A 16,559-nucleotide genomic window follows, 5' to 3' on the forward strand; every position below is an offset into this window, starting at 1 on the left:
ATTAAATTCAGGATTCACTTTCAACTTTACAAGAGAAATGGAAAAGAATAACCACTGGAATTCAATTACACTAGTACATTGTACCACAAAAAAAGCAAACCTCAATTCAAGGTACATGTAATTAATATGTTGTAACTAAAAAAAAGAGGGAAAAGTAAAATCAAAAGGGAAAAAGGGATACCACACAAAAACAACAACAAATCAAATAGCTGAACATCAAACCACATCTCACATTAACACCAAATAGCACTTACCATACCTGAACATTCAACAAAACATCAGATTTCAACTTCAAACAGCACCAATGCTAAACACCAAACAACAACATCAACCTTCAACATCAACAACATGTTTTACAAGTAACTCTTTCTTTTCAAGAACTCACAGAAGGCAAAACTGTTCAAACTTGAACAAGCCAAAACAGTAACACAGACATTAAGTCACCTCTGCGTCATTCCGAAAGTAATCCATAGCATTCTGTCTAGGCGCGCTGGCTCCACAGAAAAGACCTGCTTCATGCAAAACCTCCAGCGATCCCGTTGACACATCTTTTGTCATTTCTTCCGCATCACTCGTCACCTCAAATCCCTCAGATCCTTCATGGTCAGATGCGTCGCGTTCCCACGTCGTAGCTTCCCTTGTCGTTCCCCACACTTTCTCCTTCGTGTCCACCGTAGCCGAGGCATTGGTGTTCCCCTCTGTTGCATTTTTGAAGAAATTTCCATATTCTTCTTGAACATCTTCAGGGATGGCTTCTGCTTCTGGGGCTGTAGCATCTGGACGTTGATGTTGGCTGTCCGTGATTTCATTCTTCTCTTCAGTTTTGTCTTTTTCATCACACAAAAGTATACCTGAGGCATTGGTGTCCCCCTTTGACGTTGCGTCCAAAGTATCTCCATCTCCTTCCTGTTCTCCATCATCATCTTTTCTACAACCTTCACCCGATTCACCTACACTGCTGTCTCCAAACTGCCCGGAAGAGGAGGTGTAGAAATTCTTGAAAGCTGCATCAATGGTATGCTCCGCATACTCCATCACCGATGAGAATACATGGCTGCCTTCTCTGACGGAAGTTTCAAGGGAGATTTCTTGCTTTGTATCATCAAGGGGTATAACATTTTTGACTGAGTGCCCAACGGGACTGGAGGTATTCTGGGCTGTTGGGCATACAGTCTTTGTTATGCAGTCCATAACAACAAAGAGACCCTGGCTACCTTCTGTTTCTGAACTCTCTGGGGATTTATTGCTCGCCATATGATGATCTTTCTTCATGGTTTCCTCTGATATTTCTTTGCCCTCCTTCTTGGAGTCTCCCACAGACACTCCACAGAAGTCCTGTGTAGTTGTGGACACGGCAAGTTCGACATTATCTTTCACAGAGGGGAACAGCTCGCCAGCATCAGTGACAAAATTGTCCAGGCTGACTTGCGGGTGTAAGGGACTTGTGTCAGGGTCCATGATAGATGAATCTTCATGATGGTCCATGACTGAGGGTACTTGTGACTGAACAACTTCACTACTGTCAGCATATGTTGCAGCATCATCCTGACAGTCGATAACCTCGTGCTCCCTCTTAGTCTTCTCTAGCTCCCTTTGCTCCAAAAACATTTCCTCCATGTTCTTCTGCTTCACAACATTCTTCTCAGCATCTCCCTGTTCTCCACTTGTTTTCCCTTCATCCCTTTCTTCTCCGAATGTCTTGAAGTTCTCTTGTTCTTGGACGTCTTCCTGTTTTTCAGTTGTGCTCCCTAAATCATCCCTGGCCTTGGTTTCTTCATCCAAGCTTTGTTCTCCAATGATCCATTTCTCCGTAACATTCACCTCCTCGCCAGATTTTCCTTCTTGCCCTGTTACCATCTTCTCTGAGTCCTCTTGCGCAACGAAAATGTCTGCCTCGGCCTCCTGCTCAGCAACTGCCTTGTTCATAACTTCTTGTTCTTCAGCGGTCTTCTTTGATTCCCCTGGTTCCTGAACTGCTTTGTCGACATCTCCCCCCTCCAAAACCAACATGCCCACATCCTTTTCTTCATCGTCTGCGTTCTCTGCAATCTTGTCGTCTTCCCCAATGCTCTTCTCAGCCTCCAGCTCCACAGTAATGTTCTTCACACTCTTCTGCTTGCTGGCTGTCTCGTCCGCCTTCTCCAGGTCTGTTTTACTCGCATCATGTTCGTCCACATCAGTGTTCTCTCTTCCCTTCTTGACGTCAAGCTTATCATCAATGTTTTCAAATATGTCCTGCTGCTCAGTGGTTTCCTTTGGAGTTCCATGCTCCACAACACTCAATACCTCATCCTTGTTCTCCTTATCTGTCTTTTCTGTACCCTCCTCCGAAGCAACTCTTGTGTCCGTTTCTTCATGTTCTGAAGTTGTTGCGGTAACATCTTTTTCTTCTGAATCTATGTCCTCTGCAATTCCATGCTCTTTATCTTTCTTCTCCTTGACTATTTCGTCCCCCTGCTCTCCAGCAGTTTCCTTCATGATCCTCTGCTCTTCGGCTCTCTTTTCCCGTACCTCTTGTCCCACAACAGTCTTCTCCAAACTGCTCTGCTCCTGAACTGACTTGTCTATATCTCTCCGCTCTTCCGTCTTACTCCTCACATCCTTTTCCTCCGTGTTTTTCACCTTCAAGCTCATTTGCTTCTCAGCTGTTCTACTTTGAAGCTCTTGGTCTGCTTCTGTACTCTCAACAACCCCTAGCTCTACACCTTTTTTCTCTTCAATGTCTACCGGTGCTACCATTTCTCCTTCTCTGGTCTCCTGCTTCTCAGATATTTCCTCCATACCAGTGTGCTCCGTAACTGTCTTCTCCTCATCTTTCAGTGCTGTGACGGTCACTTCTTCTGACTCCCTCTGACTTGAAAGAAGTGCTTCTGCATCCTCATCTTTCAGTGCTGTGACGGTCACTTCTTCTGACTCCCTCTGACTTGAAAGAAGTGCTTCTGCATCCTCTCCTTGTGTCTTCTCTTGGCTTTGATTGTTCAAGCTGTTGCTGAACTGCAAAAGCATTTCGGGCGAATGACAAGCAATAAAAGATTGACTTGCAGTGACATCATGGTCAAGCTCTGGTGTGTCTACCACTGCCGGACTTGGCTCAGCAACATGTGGACTGAAGGAGGCCTCTGTCAGACTGTGGACATCCTCCACCAACTGGTTCACGAGGCTGGAGACACTCTGGTTAAGTTCTACGTTGTGATTCACGTCGGTGGTGCTGTGGGAGATCTCGCTGGTGCTAATGCCACTGTCACAGGCAGTGATGATGACCTCGGTGGAGCCAGAAAGCTCTTCATGGATGTGAGAAGTGTTGTCGGAGTGAGCGCTGATGGCGCTGTCACAGGCGAAGGGATCTGTAGAGTAGGAGTCAACTGTCTGGCTTGTTGTGTTGGTCTCTCCTGCTGTCAACACTTGTTGGAAAACCTGGCTTACGGACGTAGAGGTAATGACTGTGTTGCTGCTTTGGCTCACTTGAGTCTCAGTCACTGACAGAGTACAGGTGATGGTTGCAGACTCCACAGAATTCTCTTTTTCTTGAGAAAAAGTTGCGGCTTCTGGCTGATTGCTGCTCTGCTGGTCAATTTCTACAGAAACTGTAACTGTGTTTGAAGCAACACAGTAAGTATCACATTCCTCTTTCTGAATATCAGTGCTGGATCCTTCCATCAGGGTTTTAGATTCATCTGAGACTTGACAGCTATCAGGAACAACATTTGTAGGAACCTCAAATTCATCAGACACCTCTGCATTTGGGGGAACGTCATCTCTTACTGTCTCAAATCCATCAGATATTTGGTAGCTCTTCAGAGTATCATCTCTCACGGTCTCAAGTTCTTCTGCAGCGGCAAAGTATGTTTTATCTGTGGCATCTTCCTCTTGTTGTGCCTCGCTTGATGCAGATAGATCTTCGACAGCTGAAGCCTGACAAGTCAGTGTTTTTTGGACTTCCTGCATGTCAACATAGCTGGCGTTCTTTCTCACCACATTATGGCCCTGCATGTTGATGTACACAGCTTCCTCCTCCTCACCCTCGGTGACTTTCTCTTCATCTTCCTTAGTTTTCTCTTCGGCTGAGAGTTTGCTATGGATGTCACCACACAGTCTAAGTGGGATGTTCTCATACACACAATCTGCTGCAGCAAGATCCTCAGCTGCTTGCACATTGTTCTGTGGTGTCTCCCCAGCCCCATTCAGTAGCACACCTGGCTCAAGACTGATTCCTGGTGAGTGAGATGTGGCTGCTGGCTGCCTGGCATTCTCAGCCAAAGTGCTCTCAGAGGATTTAGTCCCGGCAACATTGCTCCAAGCGCTCTTCCAGGCTTCCCTTGCCTTGGCCAGGTCAGTGGACGACACAGCTCTAGGCTTTGATGCAACCTTTGACGAGGCAGAAGTCTCGGAGGCATGTACAACTTGTGGCATACTGCACGTCTTCTGGTTTTCTATAACAGTTGGGTTTTCCACCAGTATCAGCTCCTTGGTCTCACCAGGGGGAGCCACCTGCGTGACAACATCCCCTGCTCCATTTCCTGATGCCTTGTCCCTCTCTCTGCAAACACCCATCATGGTCTTCTGGGCCAGGCCCTGGGATCCAATCCCTTCCTTCAGATTTCCCTGGACGGAACTCATCAGCATGGACTGTGTTCCCATGGTGACATCACCTCCATGCTGAGGTCCTGCGCCCTGGAAGTCCGCCTGGATATGCCTGTAAGGAGTTTGCAAGTAAACTGACTCTGGGAAAGAAGCACGGGCTGGATGCTGAGAAACTGGTTCTCTAAGAAAATTCCCTTGAGGGTTGGACTGCATGCTTGTAGTATGAGGGTGCCTTCCACTCAGAGAATTCCTGACGGCGGTAGTGACCATGGACATCCTGGTGATGGCAGAAGAACTACCAGCAGGCAATCCGGGGCCTTCTCCCTGGCTGGCCCTATCTTGACTGGAAGTCACCATGGTGTATGGCAAGGACAGGAAGTGTTGTTGCTGGTCTCCGCAAGCACTGCTCATCTCTGCAGATGCTTCTACCTGTGTGTAAGGCAGAGTCAGTCTCACCTGGCTGGGATCAGAAACACTGGCACTCAACTGTGGCAAATTCCCAATGGAAGCACATGGGTCTAGAGCTGGTCTGGCACTTGCAGGGGCAGAGGGCATAGTGAAGGGTGGGGCGAGAGGGTTTAGGCTTTTGCTGCTTGTTCTTGACTGTGATGGCTGGGCAGCATTTGGTTCTCTGATCATACTGGAGTCAGTTGATACTTTGGTTATAACAGAGTCAGCAGTTGTACTCACAGTATTAGGCTTATTTGGTGTTTGTGATATGTCAGAATCAATGGATGGACCTTGTAGACTGTTTTCAGCTGGTGGCGCAGGCATATCAGGACCAGAATCTACAGGTTTTGTCGCAAGAGGCTCCTTGGATGATTTACCCACGCTGGAAGCAGCAAGAGTTTTGGTGAAAGAGGGCTCTTGGGGCCATTTCATCACATCCTCCTGTGAAACATCTTTGAGCTCTTCTACTCTAAGGAAAGCCTGCAAAGCAGCTGGTGATTGCTGACCTCCTGCTTGGTCACCACCTGATCTTCTGTGGGTGCCTGTGGTATGATCACCCGCAGGCCTCTCTGAAGATCTCACGCCTTCTGATGTACCTCCTCCTTTCTGATTTATGCTGGGCACTGATGATCCTGTCTTGGTTGCTCCTTTGACATCCCCTGCTGCCTGTGAAGATACTCCTCCTCTGTTGTCTGATGAACTGAGTGTTTTCTGTGGTTCTTTCATACTTTTGGGTTCGTCTTCTTGTTTTGGTCCAGTCTTAGATTTCTTGTCTTTCGTCCTAGTTTCTTGGTCTTTTTTTTCTGTATCAGAGGGATCTTTGTTTTGTTCATCCTCTGTCACCGAAGGCCCGTCAGATTTCTTTTTCCTAAGACTGTCTCTAGTTTCAGGCTGGGTTTGTAGTTTCTCCTTCTTTGCGTTTGCTTGCGGCTTTGGCTCAGACTTTTCTTTCCCAGAGCTATCATAGGTTCTTGGCAAGGAATGGGATTTTGCTTTGTTCATACTGTCCGAAGCTGCAGGCAGAGTGCATGACCTTTTCTTGTGATCTCCTATCTCTGGTAGGTCTGCAGACTTCTTTTCCTTCTTCTTGTTAGCTGGGGTAGGCGAATGAGTATGAGAAGTGGGGGAAGATTTTCTCTTTGAACCTTTCGCACCATCTGCAGCGGAGGGCCCGTTTCGTGAAGCCGACCTCCTCCTCTTCTTTGGCTCTTCTGATGAACCTCTACTGTCCTGATGGGCCTCTTGAGGGCTTCCTAGGTCCACACTTCTCGCTGTTTTTGCCGTTGTGGTCTTCTCTCCAAACTCCTTCCCTCTGCTGCTGATGTGCAGCATGGACTTGAACATTTTGATTCCTCTGTGAGTGAGACTCCCCTTCTTGTTCTTTTCACTGCTGCCTTGGCTCTCCTGTGGGTTCTCTGCTGTAAGTTCTTTCTCCCCTGGTTGTAGCCAGTGGGGTGTGGCCAGATACGCAGGCAGATTTCTGAGAGAGTCCTTGGCAGGCGGTGGAAGAGGTGGCTTTTCCACTATTCTGGCACCACCTCTGTGTTTAGGTGGACGCCTTTCGGAATCTTTTGAAGCAGTAGAAGTGTTGGAAGATGTGGTGGGTGGATTCTGACAGTCTGGGCCCTCTGTGGTATTGTCTCCTTGTCGCTTTGAAGTGGTACTCTTCTCCCTCTTGTGCCCTTTTCTCTCAACGTTTTCTTCATTCCCTTTGGCCTCTGAAGGTTTATGTCCATCTGCCCTCTTTCCATGTGACTCTTCACCAGCCGTGACTTTGTAACTGTTATCATGCTGTTGAGCCTTCTGCTGTTCTGGAACTTGTGTCTGAGAACTCTTATCAGGACCAGCTTTGGGCACAAGATCTGTTGTGGGTTGCATGAGGTCTGAGCTTTGAGAGATGGATCGTTCCCCAAATGATATGTCAGGTTGATCTTCCTCACGAGACTGCTGCACTTCCAAAGAACTCCTGCTTTGATCTTTACTCTCAGTCACCTCATCAGTTTCCTCCAAAATGGCTTTCTCCAGAGCTGAAATGATGCTTTTCTCCTCCGCCGGGATGGACCCACAGCTTTCCAGACTGGTTCCCAAGCTTTGGCTCAAGCTGCTGGGTCTGAGAGAGTCCTGGCTCCTGTCCCTTTCAGCGAGGTCCTCTTGGCTGGAGAAGGTGATGTTCTCATACACTTCCCCAGTTGGGCTTGCATGGGTACGAGAGAAGTCAGAAAACCAGCCTGTGACATGGGTGCCACTGCCAGCCACTTCAGTGTTTCCTTCAACAATCTGACTACTTTCAACTATCAACTCTCTGTCTTGGGCTTCTTCCTCAGTACTCTTCACTGGGCAGTCACCTTGGGGATGCAAAGAGGATGCGGTTGTAACAACCTGTGCTGTCTTTTTTACACGTTCTTCAATGCTGCCTTCTTTATTACTGTGTGCGCCTCTCAAGGTGTCCAAGTCAGACGTAGCGCAGGCATGTTTTCCATCTCCAACATTTTCATCTGGCCTTTCCTTATCAGTCTGTGTCCTGCCTGAAGCGTCTATGAAAGAATCCAAGTCTGACATATCTGATGAAGGAACTGGCTCACCAAATGATTTGTTGCCATGTTGTGTCACATCAGATGTAGAAAGCGTTTCAAACTCTGAAATGTTGGAAGTTGGTCTAGTTTCAGAGCTAGCTGCCCCGCAGATGGCAGGATCTACTACAGAGCATAGTGATTCAGCAGGGTCTGTCTCAAAACCAGATTGACTGGCTTCTGGTGCTGGGGGCTTTTCATCCACAAACAACAAAGCTTCTTCAAAGTCCTCTTCATCATCAGACTCAGACGTCTGTGGAGAGCAGGGGAGTGCTCTCTGTCTGTTTTCAAGTAGACAATCTTCAGAAGCGGCAGTCCCTTCTCTCAAAGCTGCATCAATTTCTTGCTGGTAGGAGCTGTCAAGGAACAGTCCACTGTTGACAGAGGATGCGCTCAGATGTGCGCTAGGATCCTTGTCTTGCGAAGCCTTTGTGTTGAGCTTCTCATTGATAAATTTCTCATTCTGTTCTTCAGTTATTTCCAAGCAACTATCTATACTCTTTTCCATGATCTTTAGTCCATCCTCTTCCTGACCACTTTCATCTATATTTCCAGTGGAACTTTGAAGGGCGTTTCCAGACAAACTCTCAACCTCTTTCTTTTGATATTTAGGTGCAATGCCTGGGTAATTTTTGAAAGAAGTGCTATCTTCATCTGTGTTTCGGGACAGTGGCTCATGGGCAAGAGTGCTAGGGCAAGGTTTTGACAGAGATTGTGCAACAGCTGTGGCAGGGACAGGAGTACAATATTCTGGCAGTGTGTGGGAATCTGGGGTGATAGGTGCAGTGTGGGAACTGTCGGAAACCAGATGGGAGTTTTTATCAAGGCTTACTGTAGCGTAATCATCCAGCGGTGCGGAATTATCTCGCAAGGTGACACTGGCAAAGGTGGCAGCAGCTATCTCAGCAGAGGCGTACAGTTCTTCTTCTTCTTCTAAAATCTGGGTAGAGGAAAATTGCACAGTTTTTCTTTCAGTTACTTCAAGATCCCCCACCCCCTCCATTATACCCTTACCCCCGAACTTCAACAATGCTTTTTCTTTTTGCATCATGCAAGAATAAGGCCAAAAGTGATGAGTACAAAATGCAGATAAGAGCCACACTCTGCGACATAAGATGAAATCACAGTAGCAGCCATTTATCTCACATGCTTCTAAGAATGCAAGGGTCACCACACTTAAAAAAAACTTACCTCTTTAGGTTTGTCTGTGTCTCCGTTGACCTTGGCAGCTGCCATGATAGAGTCCTGGTTTCCGTACAGGTGATCCGCACCTGCAAAGAACAGAAAACAATGTCCAATGTTGTTGAGCGCTACCTATTCAAGTCAAAAGAATCAAAGACTTCATTTTTTCGACTCAGTGAAATAGTGTGACAATGTCCTGATATTCTTGGCTTTTGTAGGTAGAGGTTAATCTTAAACTGAAAAAAAACCACTTTTAGAAACAATCACACAAATAAAACAACACCCAGACCATCACTATCATCTTAAGGCCTAGAGATTAATCTTCAACAAAAAACAATCTAACACTTTTAAAAAAAACAATCACACAGATAAAACAACACCCATACCATCACTATCATCTTCAGCGTCTGCAGCAGCAGCAGAGGCAGACACAGATGCAGCAGTTGCAGCAGTTTCTGCGGCAGCACTGTCGGTGGGCCTGGCCACAGAAGATGGGGTGGTGGGGGTGGCAGCAGGGCTAGCACTGGACGCTGGAGAGTCTGTCCCCCCTCGTGGGCTGGACTCTCCGTTCACGTGCTGTTCTTCGCTGCTGTAGAAAAGACAGAGGGTGTGAGGTAAGTGATTATATAATGATGATAATGATGATGATGATGAGGCAAGCAAGCATAAAGCTAAACAGAGAGAGATAGAGAGAGAGAGGGAGAGAGAGACTATTGCTGTTGGCTCAGAGTTAAGGCTTTTGTCATTTGCATAGTTTTTTTAAGAAAACAAAATGTAAAAGATGAGAAATTACATTTATTAGTCATTTGATCTGTAATATACAATACATACTGTCAATCTCACTCACAGTGCATAATTACTGCTTTTCAGACAATATTCTTCTCATAATGGCCTGTCATGTTCTTCTGTATCTTTCAAGGTAGAGCCCTAGATTGCAATGTGTGTTTCACTTATTGATTAAGCTGCAAATGTCATTCTTCCTTGTTCTGATCATTCGTTACAGTCACCTGCATAATTCTTTACATTTAACACTTACACACTCTAAAAATCTGCAAGCACACAGGCATGCACTCACACACACATTCGTTACAAAACCATGTTTAAGAATCCCTCTGAACCACACATTGAGGAGACAATATCTTTTATTTTTACCTGGCACTCAAGCATTTTCTCCCAAAGCTTCAACTAAACAATTCAACCCAAGAACTAGTCGCTTTATACCAACACTGAATAGGAAGAAAATCAAGCCTGATAAATTCAAAAAAAATTATTTTGTTTGTTTGTTTTCTTTGTCTGTTATTTAGTACACAGGTCACTTCTAGCCACCAAAGGAACAAGCATACAAGTTAACATGACACACACACTGCCTCTCTCTCTCTCTTTCTCTCTCTCCAATTCTTCATTTTCTTACACCCTCATCACACCTCATGGACCAAAAGCATTTTCACAACAAATAAAGCAAAACAAACCTACACGAAAAGCTAATATGTGACCCTCCACCACGAAATGAGTCGCATGTCACCTCGCGCGGTTCTGCGCTAGGCTTGATATAAGTCCGGGGAGTGTCTGGTAACAGTGTGAGGGTCACCTTAGTCACAGGCTTATAACTCAAACAAAGTTTTCAATCTTTTCTAAAAACGGTTTTCACCACTGGATAGAGCATAAAAAACTCTTTAGGAAAATGTAAAAATATGAAAATCATGCAAAAGTGACATGCGACTCATTCCGTGGTGGAGGGTCACATATGTCTAAGGAAGAAAAAAAGAATAGCAAATCCAGTTGGATTGATTTCCCACAAACTTACCTGGAAGATGAATCCTCCACAAATTTGTAACTTTGTAAAGCGTGATGAAAGAATCTAAATCTTTTGAATTAAACAGCTGAGTTTTGGATTGTACAGGGTGTCCCAGAATACTTGCAACCCATGTTAGTGCTAATAACTCTTATTTATTTATTTACGAGGATTTATATCGCGCACGTATCTCACCACACAAGGCGACTCAAGGCGCATGTTACCTATTAATGCCGTGTGAGATGGAATCTTTTACACAATATATCACGCATTCACATCGGCCAGTAGATCGACTGCCTTTAGGCGCTGCATCCACCTTTCACGGCCTATTATTCCAGGTCACACTCTGCCAATATTTAATGTTATTTTTCTTATTTTTCAGATTTGCAAAGAGGAGACCATAACAACGAATAATTAGCAATCAGACAAATTTAAAATGCCTTGGACAAAAGAGCAAAAAGTATTTTGCGTCACTACTTATTTGGAGACGAAATCATTCAAAACGGTGCAAGCCAAATATCGCAGGAAGTTCCACTTCAACAATCATCCCCAGATAAGCCAAATTTATTGTTAATTGTTGGGTTCACAAATTTAAAGCCACAGGATCAGTCAACAACATCAACAAGAAGGCAGAAACACCCAACTCTGGCAGGAAGCTGACTGTAAGATCTCCTGACAGTGCGAATGCGGTGAGAGATTCTTAGGGTTCGGCTTCAAGTGTGTCTGCAGCGAAACGGCGGTCATTTGCAACATGTGCTCTGAACAATGTATCCTGCAAGTAAGAGACCTCATGCTCAAATCTTCAGTTTTCTAATTGTTATCATCTCACCTTCCAGGAAATTTAATATTTTTTGGAGTTGCTGGCCTGTGTAATAAACTATTTGTATGTATTTGGGTTGCAAGTATTCAGGGACACCCTGTACATATAATGTAAGGGTTATAGAATCTGGATAGGCTTTTGTTATTTTTTTATAAATTCAAGCATGAAAGCCTTTTTACTACAAGGTAATAAAAAAAATTGTTCATTCCTACTACAGAAAAACGAAACAAGCTTTTTCTAAAGATTTCTTCAACAAACTCATTTGCTGTACATGTACCTACTTAAATCCTTCTATTTTCATATAAGCAAAAAGAAATCAACATCTTCATCTATGTCTTTATTTTTAAGGCACAACTGTGCATACACGGACGTAGAGGTTACATGCCGAGTCTCAGTGATTATCAAAAATAATGGTCGAAGTTAGCGGATCATGAAAAATGCGAGCTTCAGCGAGCTTTTTCATGACCGCGAACTGAGACCATTATTTTTGATAATCACTGAGACGAGGTATGTAACCTCTTTATCCCTCCTTTCTTCAGTTATTCAAAGAAAAGAGGAGTTTTTGTGCGAAAGTTTGATCGAATCATATTCACCCAACCAGTCTACCTGCGCAGGCGATCGATTAATGCGCGGTTGTATAGTTCCGTGCAAATTATTCAATTTTGTTAACACTTCTTGTAAGTTTCCATGTTTTGAACAAAAATCAAGTACACAGTTATGTTGTCATTCTGCTGTGGCGGTAAAGGCAGATTGTGTGTGTTCTGTTCATGTTTTGGTATCGCTCAGGAAATGTTCTTTCCTCGAATGTGACTAGCAGACGAAGTTTTACACCCGTGTTCCAACGTTAAAAACTGTATGAAGTTCAGTTTTCTGGGGCAAAATAGTGTATGAAACCGCTGCATGTTCTTTAAGTTGATTAAATGTTTGCAATTGATTGCGTGTAATCTGTTTATAAAATGAAATATTGTTGAAAACTGACCGTCGGATTGCAAGTCTTCTCGATGCAGCCGAAATCTGGAAGGGGAACTACTCGTGTCGCTAGACAAAGTATGAGAGTTACTTTTCCTTGGAATCTTGCTAGCGATAAACGATTGTGCACGGCAGATCTGAATTCAGAAAACAACCAAACTCATGGATTTTATATTGAGATTCATGTGTTCAAGCCTGTAGTTGCTGGTTTAAATGCGGTATGGTTGTATTGTTTGCTCCAGAAATGTATATTTTGTACATTAGAGTGTTCTGAACTTTTGAGTCGCAAAAAGTAGATCCACAATGCGTACAGTCTCTACCCATGAGCTATCGAGGATTCAGGCCCGTTGTTGGGTAAGTGATTTTGGTTGTTGGGTAAGTTACCGAAAAATAACTAGCCCTACAAGTTTACAGAGAGAAAGAAGCAGAGGGGGGGATAAGTAGAGGTTACATGCCGAGTCTCAGTGATTATCAAAAATAATGGTCGAAGTTAGCGGATCATGAAAAATGCGAGCTTCAGCGAGCTTTTTCATGACCGCGAACTGAGACCATTATTTTTGATAATCACTGAGACGAGGTATGTAACCTCTTTATCCCTCCTTTCTTCAGTTATTCAAAGAAAAGAGGAGTTTTTGTGCGAAAGTTTGATCGAATCATATTCACCCAACCAGTCTACCTGCGCAGGCTATCGATTAATGCGCGGTTGTATAGTTCCGTGCAAATCATTCAATTTTGTTAACACTTCTTGTCAGTTTCCATGTTTTGAACTAAAATCAAGTACACAGTTATGTTGTCATTCTGCTGTGGCGGTAAAGGCAGATAGTGTGTGTTCTGTTCATGTTTTGGTATCGCTCAGAAAATGTTCTTTCCTCGAATGTGACTAGCAGACGAAGTTTTACACCCGTGTTCCAACGTTAAAAACTGTATGAAGTTAAGTTTTCTGGGGCAAAATAGTGTATGAAACCGCTGCATGTTCTTTAAGTTGATTAAATGTTTGCAATTGATTGCGTATGATCTGTTTATAAAATGAAATATTGTTGAAAACTGACCGTCGGATTGCAGTCTTGTCGATGAAGCCGAAATCTGGAAGGGGAACTACTCGTGTCGCTAGACAAAGTATGAGAGTTACTTTTCCTTGGAATCTTGCTAGCGATAAACGATTGTGCACGGCAGATCTGAATTCAGAAAACAACCAAACTCATGGATTTTATATTGAGATTCATGTGTTCAAGCCTGTAGTTGCTGGTTTAAATGCAGTATGGTTGTATTGTTTGCTCCAGAAATGTATATTTTGTACTTTAGAGTGTTCTGAACTTTTGAGTCGCAAAAAGTAGATCCACAATGTGTACAGTCTCTACTCATGAGCTATCGAGGATTCAGGCCCGTTGTTGGGTAAGTGATTTTGGTTGTTGGGTAAGTTACCGAAAAATAACTAGCCCTACAAGTTTACAGAGAGAAAGAAGCAGAGGGGGGGATAACTCTCTCTCTCTCTTTCTCTTTCTCTCATCATCATCCCCCCTCCCCCCTAAAAAAACAAACATATTTCAGGTTCTAGAACTGTACGAACAATGAAGAGAACTCACATCAGACTAGAATCTGAACTAAGAGGAACACGTGGGTATGCTCTGATTATACAAATCAAGAGTGAAAGTAGCACAGAAGAAAATAAACTGTTTAGAAATGTAATGTGATTTATGCAGTTCTTAGATAAGAACTATATTCCGCTCAGGCGAGCTTAAATTTTGTTTTAACTACTAAAAAAACAGCACATGAAGTCTTACTTTCCAAATGTAAATTTGATTGTGTAGCATTGTATTCAAACTCATAGTAGCAGTGTATTTTTTGGAGTTGCCCAATATTCTGCAATTTTGTTATTTTGGATGGGAGGGGGGGGGGGGGGGGGAGGGGAAGTGGAGATTTAGCTGGCTGAGTTAGAGCCATTGCTTTACAGATATGAATTATTTAATGCTATTCATTTTTAAATTTTGACATGTTGAACTTTAACTTTATTCATCTATTCTTTTTTTTGTTGTATTTATAGATTAACGTATGCCCAGTACTCTAATCTTTACATCCTCAGTCTTGTTAATGCGACCCAAAAAAGAAAAAAAATTGGGACAGATTCAAACATGATACATTCTACATCAAAATAATTTGCACTCTCAGATATAAACCTGCCATCTTTGACACAGAAGTGACACACACAGAAAGGTACAAAGAATGAAGTACAGTAATAAAACTCCACTGAATCCCACAAAATGACAGATAAAGAATTTCCAGAAAAGAGAACAGGTACCACATGATGAAGATTGGCTACATTTTTTCTGCATACTTAATTGCAATCGTAAGAGGTCCATGGCAATGCACATAAATATTTTCATTCTAGAAGCTGTAAATTAGTCTCTGACAAAGTTCAAGATTTCTGTAACAGGTTCTTATACGACATGTTTCCTACAAAAAGGTTTGCGGATACTGTGCAGCCACGTAACACATGCATAGGTATGTAAGCACACACACACACACACAGAGACACACACACACACACAAACAGTGACACCCTTTTCTCCTCTCTCTCTCTCTCTTTCTCTTCTCTCCGTTCCCTCACTGACTTGCTCAATTGTTCAGATCATGAAAGTATCAAACACAGTATCTGGATATTTACTTGTGCTTATTACAAAAGCAAAGCAGGGGCTGTAAAAAATACTGAAGCTTTCATATCATACCCTGCAAATTGCAGTCACTCAGCCAAAATTGAAATCATTCACGACTTACTCTGCATTTCCAAATAAATGTTTTGCTTAAAGTGTTAATATAGTCTACTATGTAAGTGGTTTTTAAGCAACACTGACACACAAATTCCACACAGCATAGCTTGAAACTTAAAGATTGAACATCAAAAGGCAAGACTGTTACAAACAAGAGTGAAAAAAGAATTTGAGCATTCTGCAAACTTCTTTCTCACCCTGGCAAATAAAAAGTGGAGTTTTCAGTTCTTAAAACACTGAAAATTGACAAATCAATCCAAAATGCAAGAATAAGTTTTCAACTTCAAAGGAACAAATTAATTTTAGAATATTGCAACATATATATCTACAACTGTTTTGTTTTGTTCTGAGTGTACGAATTGTTTGTAGTAGGTCAGTCTTGACAAAAGCACTAAATCTTCATCCTGACATCAACAGCTATTTGTAGAAATCATAATGAAGTGCTGATCTTACAATTTTTAATCTATCTAGTTCTCAAGAAGTATTTGGAGGGAATTGTGTGTTTGCTTGTTTAGTATTGCAGTTAGCACGTATAACAAAAAAACAACACAAACAATCACAGCATTTTGGAGAAGTAAACTGTTGCCCCCTCCTTTTCTTTAATACACTAATTTGTTAGCTGCACAGGTCTGCAAGGTTTTTTTTTACACTTAACTTGCATATGCTGAAAACTTGAAGGGTTAAAATCAAAACACACCCAGTCACGCCCCTGTCCAAGTCATCATACCCAAAATAAAAGCTGGTCTTTGGCCTGTTAAAGGAAGGCAGCAACAAATGTCATGCCACCAAGAAAAAAGTGTGCTACCTTCGTCACGATGCTCTACCCGTGCATTCAAACACAGGAACTCATGCATGTACATATACACAGACACACAGATAGACATTCTCTCTCTCTCTCTCTCTCGCATTCCCTTCCTCCTCCTCTCCTTCTCTCAAAAACAAGGAAACAGAGGGCTCACATCTATGCTCAAAGTAGAAAACAGTACCCCATTAAACCTAATCACTTTATTGTCTTTCTCAAATAGTCAACAGGGATGATCAAACAAAAAGCCCAGTATCTAACAACAACAACAAGAAGGGCAAAGCCCATACGACTCACATGCTTGACCTTGACCTTTACATGACCTTGACCTTCAGGGTCAAGGTCAAATAACTAAACCTAGCAATGACATCATACACTAAGAACTGCTTTACACATTTTTCCTACCAAAATACATGTGACCCAAGGTCAAGGTCATCCAAGGTCATGCAACACAAAGCTGTTAATTCAAGACATAGGAAGTACAATGGTGCTTATTGGCTCTTTCTACCATGAGATATGCAGGGTTCCTGCAGGGCAGAGCTGATACAATTCAAAGAGTTTTCAAGGACATTTCCAGGACCAAAAAATGCTTTTCAAGGACATGATTTTTCCCAAATTAATGCAAAGC

The 16,559-nt window shown here is 43.1% G+C and overlaps 1 protein-coding gene across 4 annotated transcripts in view; it reads right to left on the reverse strand.

Annotated features, from left to right (window-relative positions):
• LOC138947247 (streptococcal hemagglutinin-like) overlaps positions 1 to 16,559 on the reverse strand; it is a 66,326-nt gene that overhangs the window by 8,255 nt on the left and 41,512 nt on the right. For 2 of the 4 annotated variants that reach the window (XM_070318684.1, XM_070318683.1), the window contains 4 exons: positions 15,327 to 15,365; positions 9,170 to 9,372; positions 8,793 to 8,872; positions 445 to 8,541 (listed from right to left, as the gene is read on the reverse strand). In XM_070318684.1, the coding sequence (XP_070174785.1) occupies positions 445 to 8,541; positions 8,793 to 8,872; positions 9,170 to 9,372; positions 15,327 to 15,365 (8,419 nt within the window). The remainder of the gene's footprint in view (positions 1 to 444; positions 8,542 to 8,792; positions 8,873 to 9,169; positions 9,373 to 15,326; positions 15,366 to 16,559) is intronic. The other 2 variants (XM_070318686.1, XM_070318685.1) reach the window with 1 other exon arrangement.

This window comes from Littorina saxatilis, linkage group LG14 (genome assembly GCF_037325665.1).
Source record: "Littorina saxatilis isolate snail1 linkage group LG14, US_GU_Lsax_2.0, whole genome shotgun sequence".
In the NCBI taxonomy this organism is placed as follows: Eukaryota; Metazoa; Mollusca; class Gastropoda; order Littorinimorpha; family Littorinidae; genus Littorina; species Littorina saxatilis.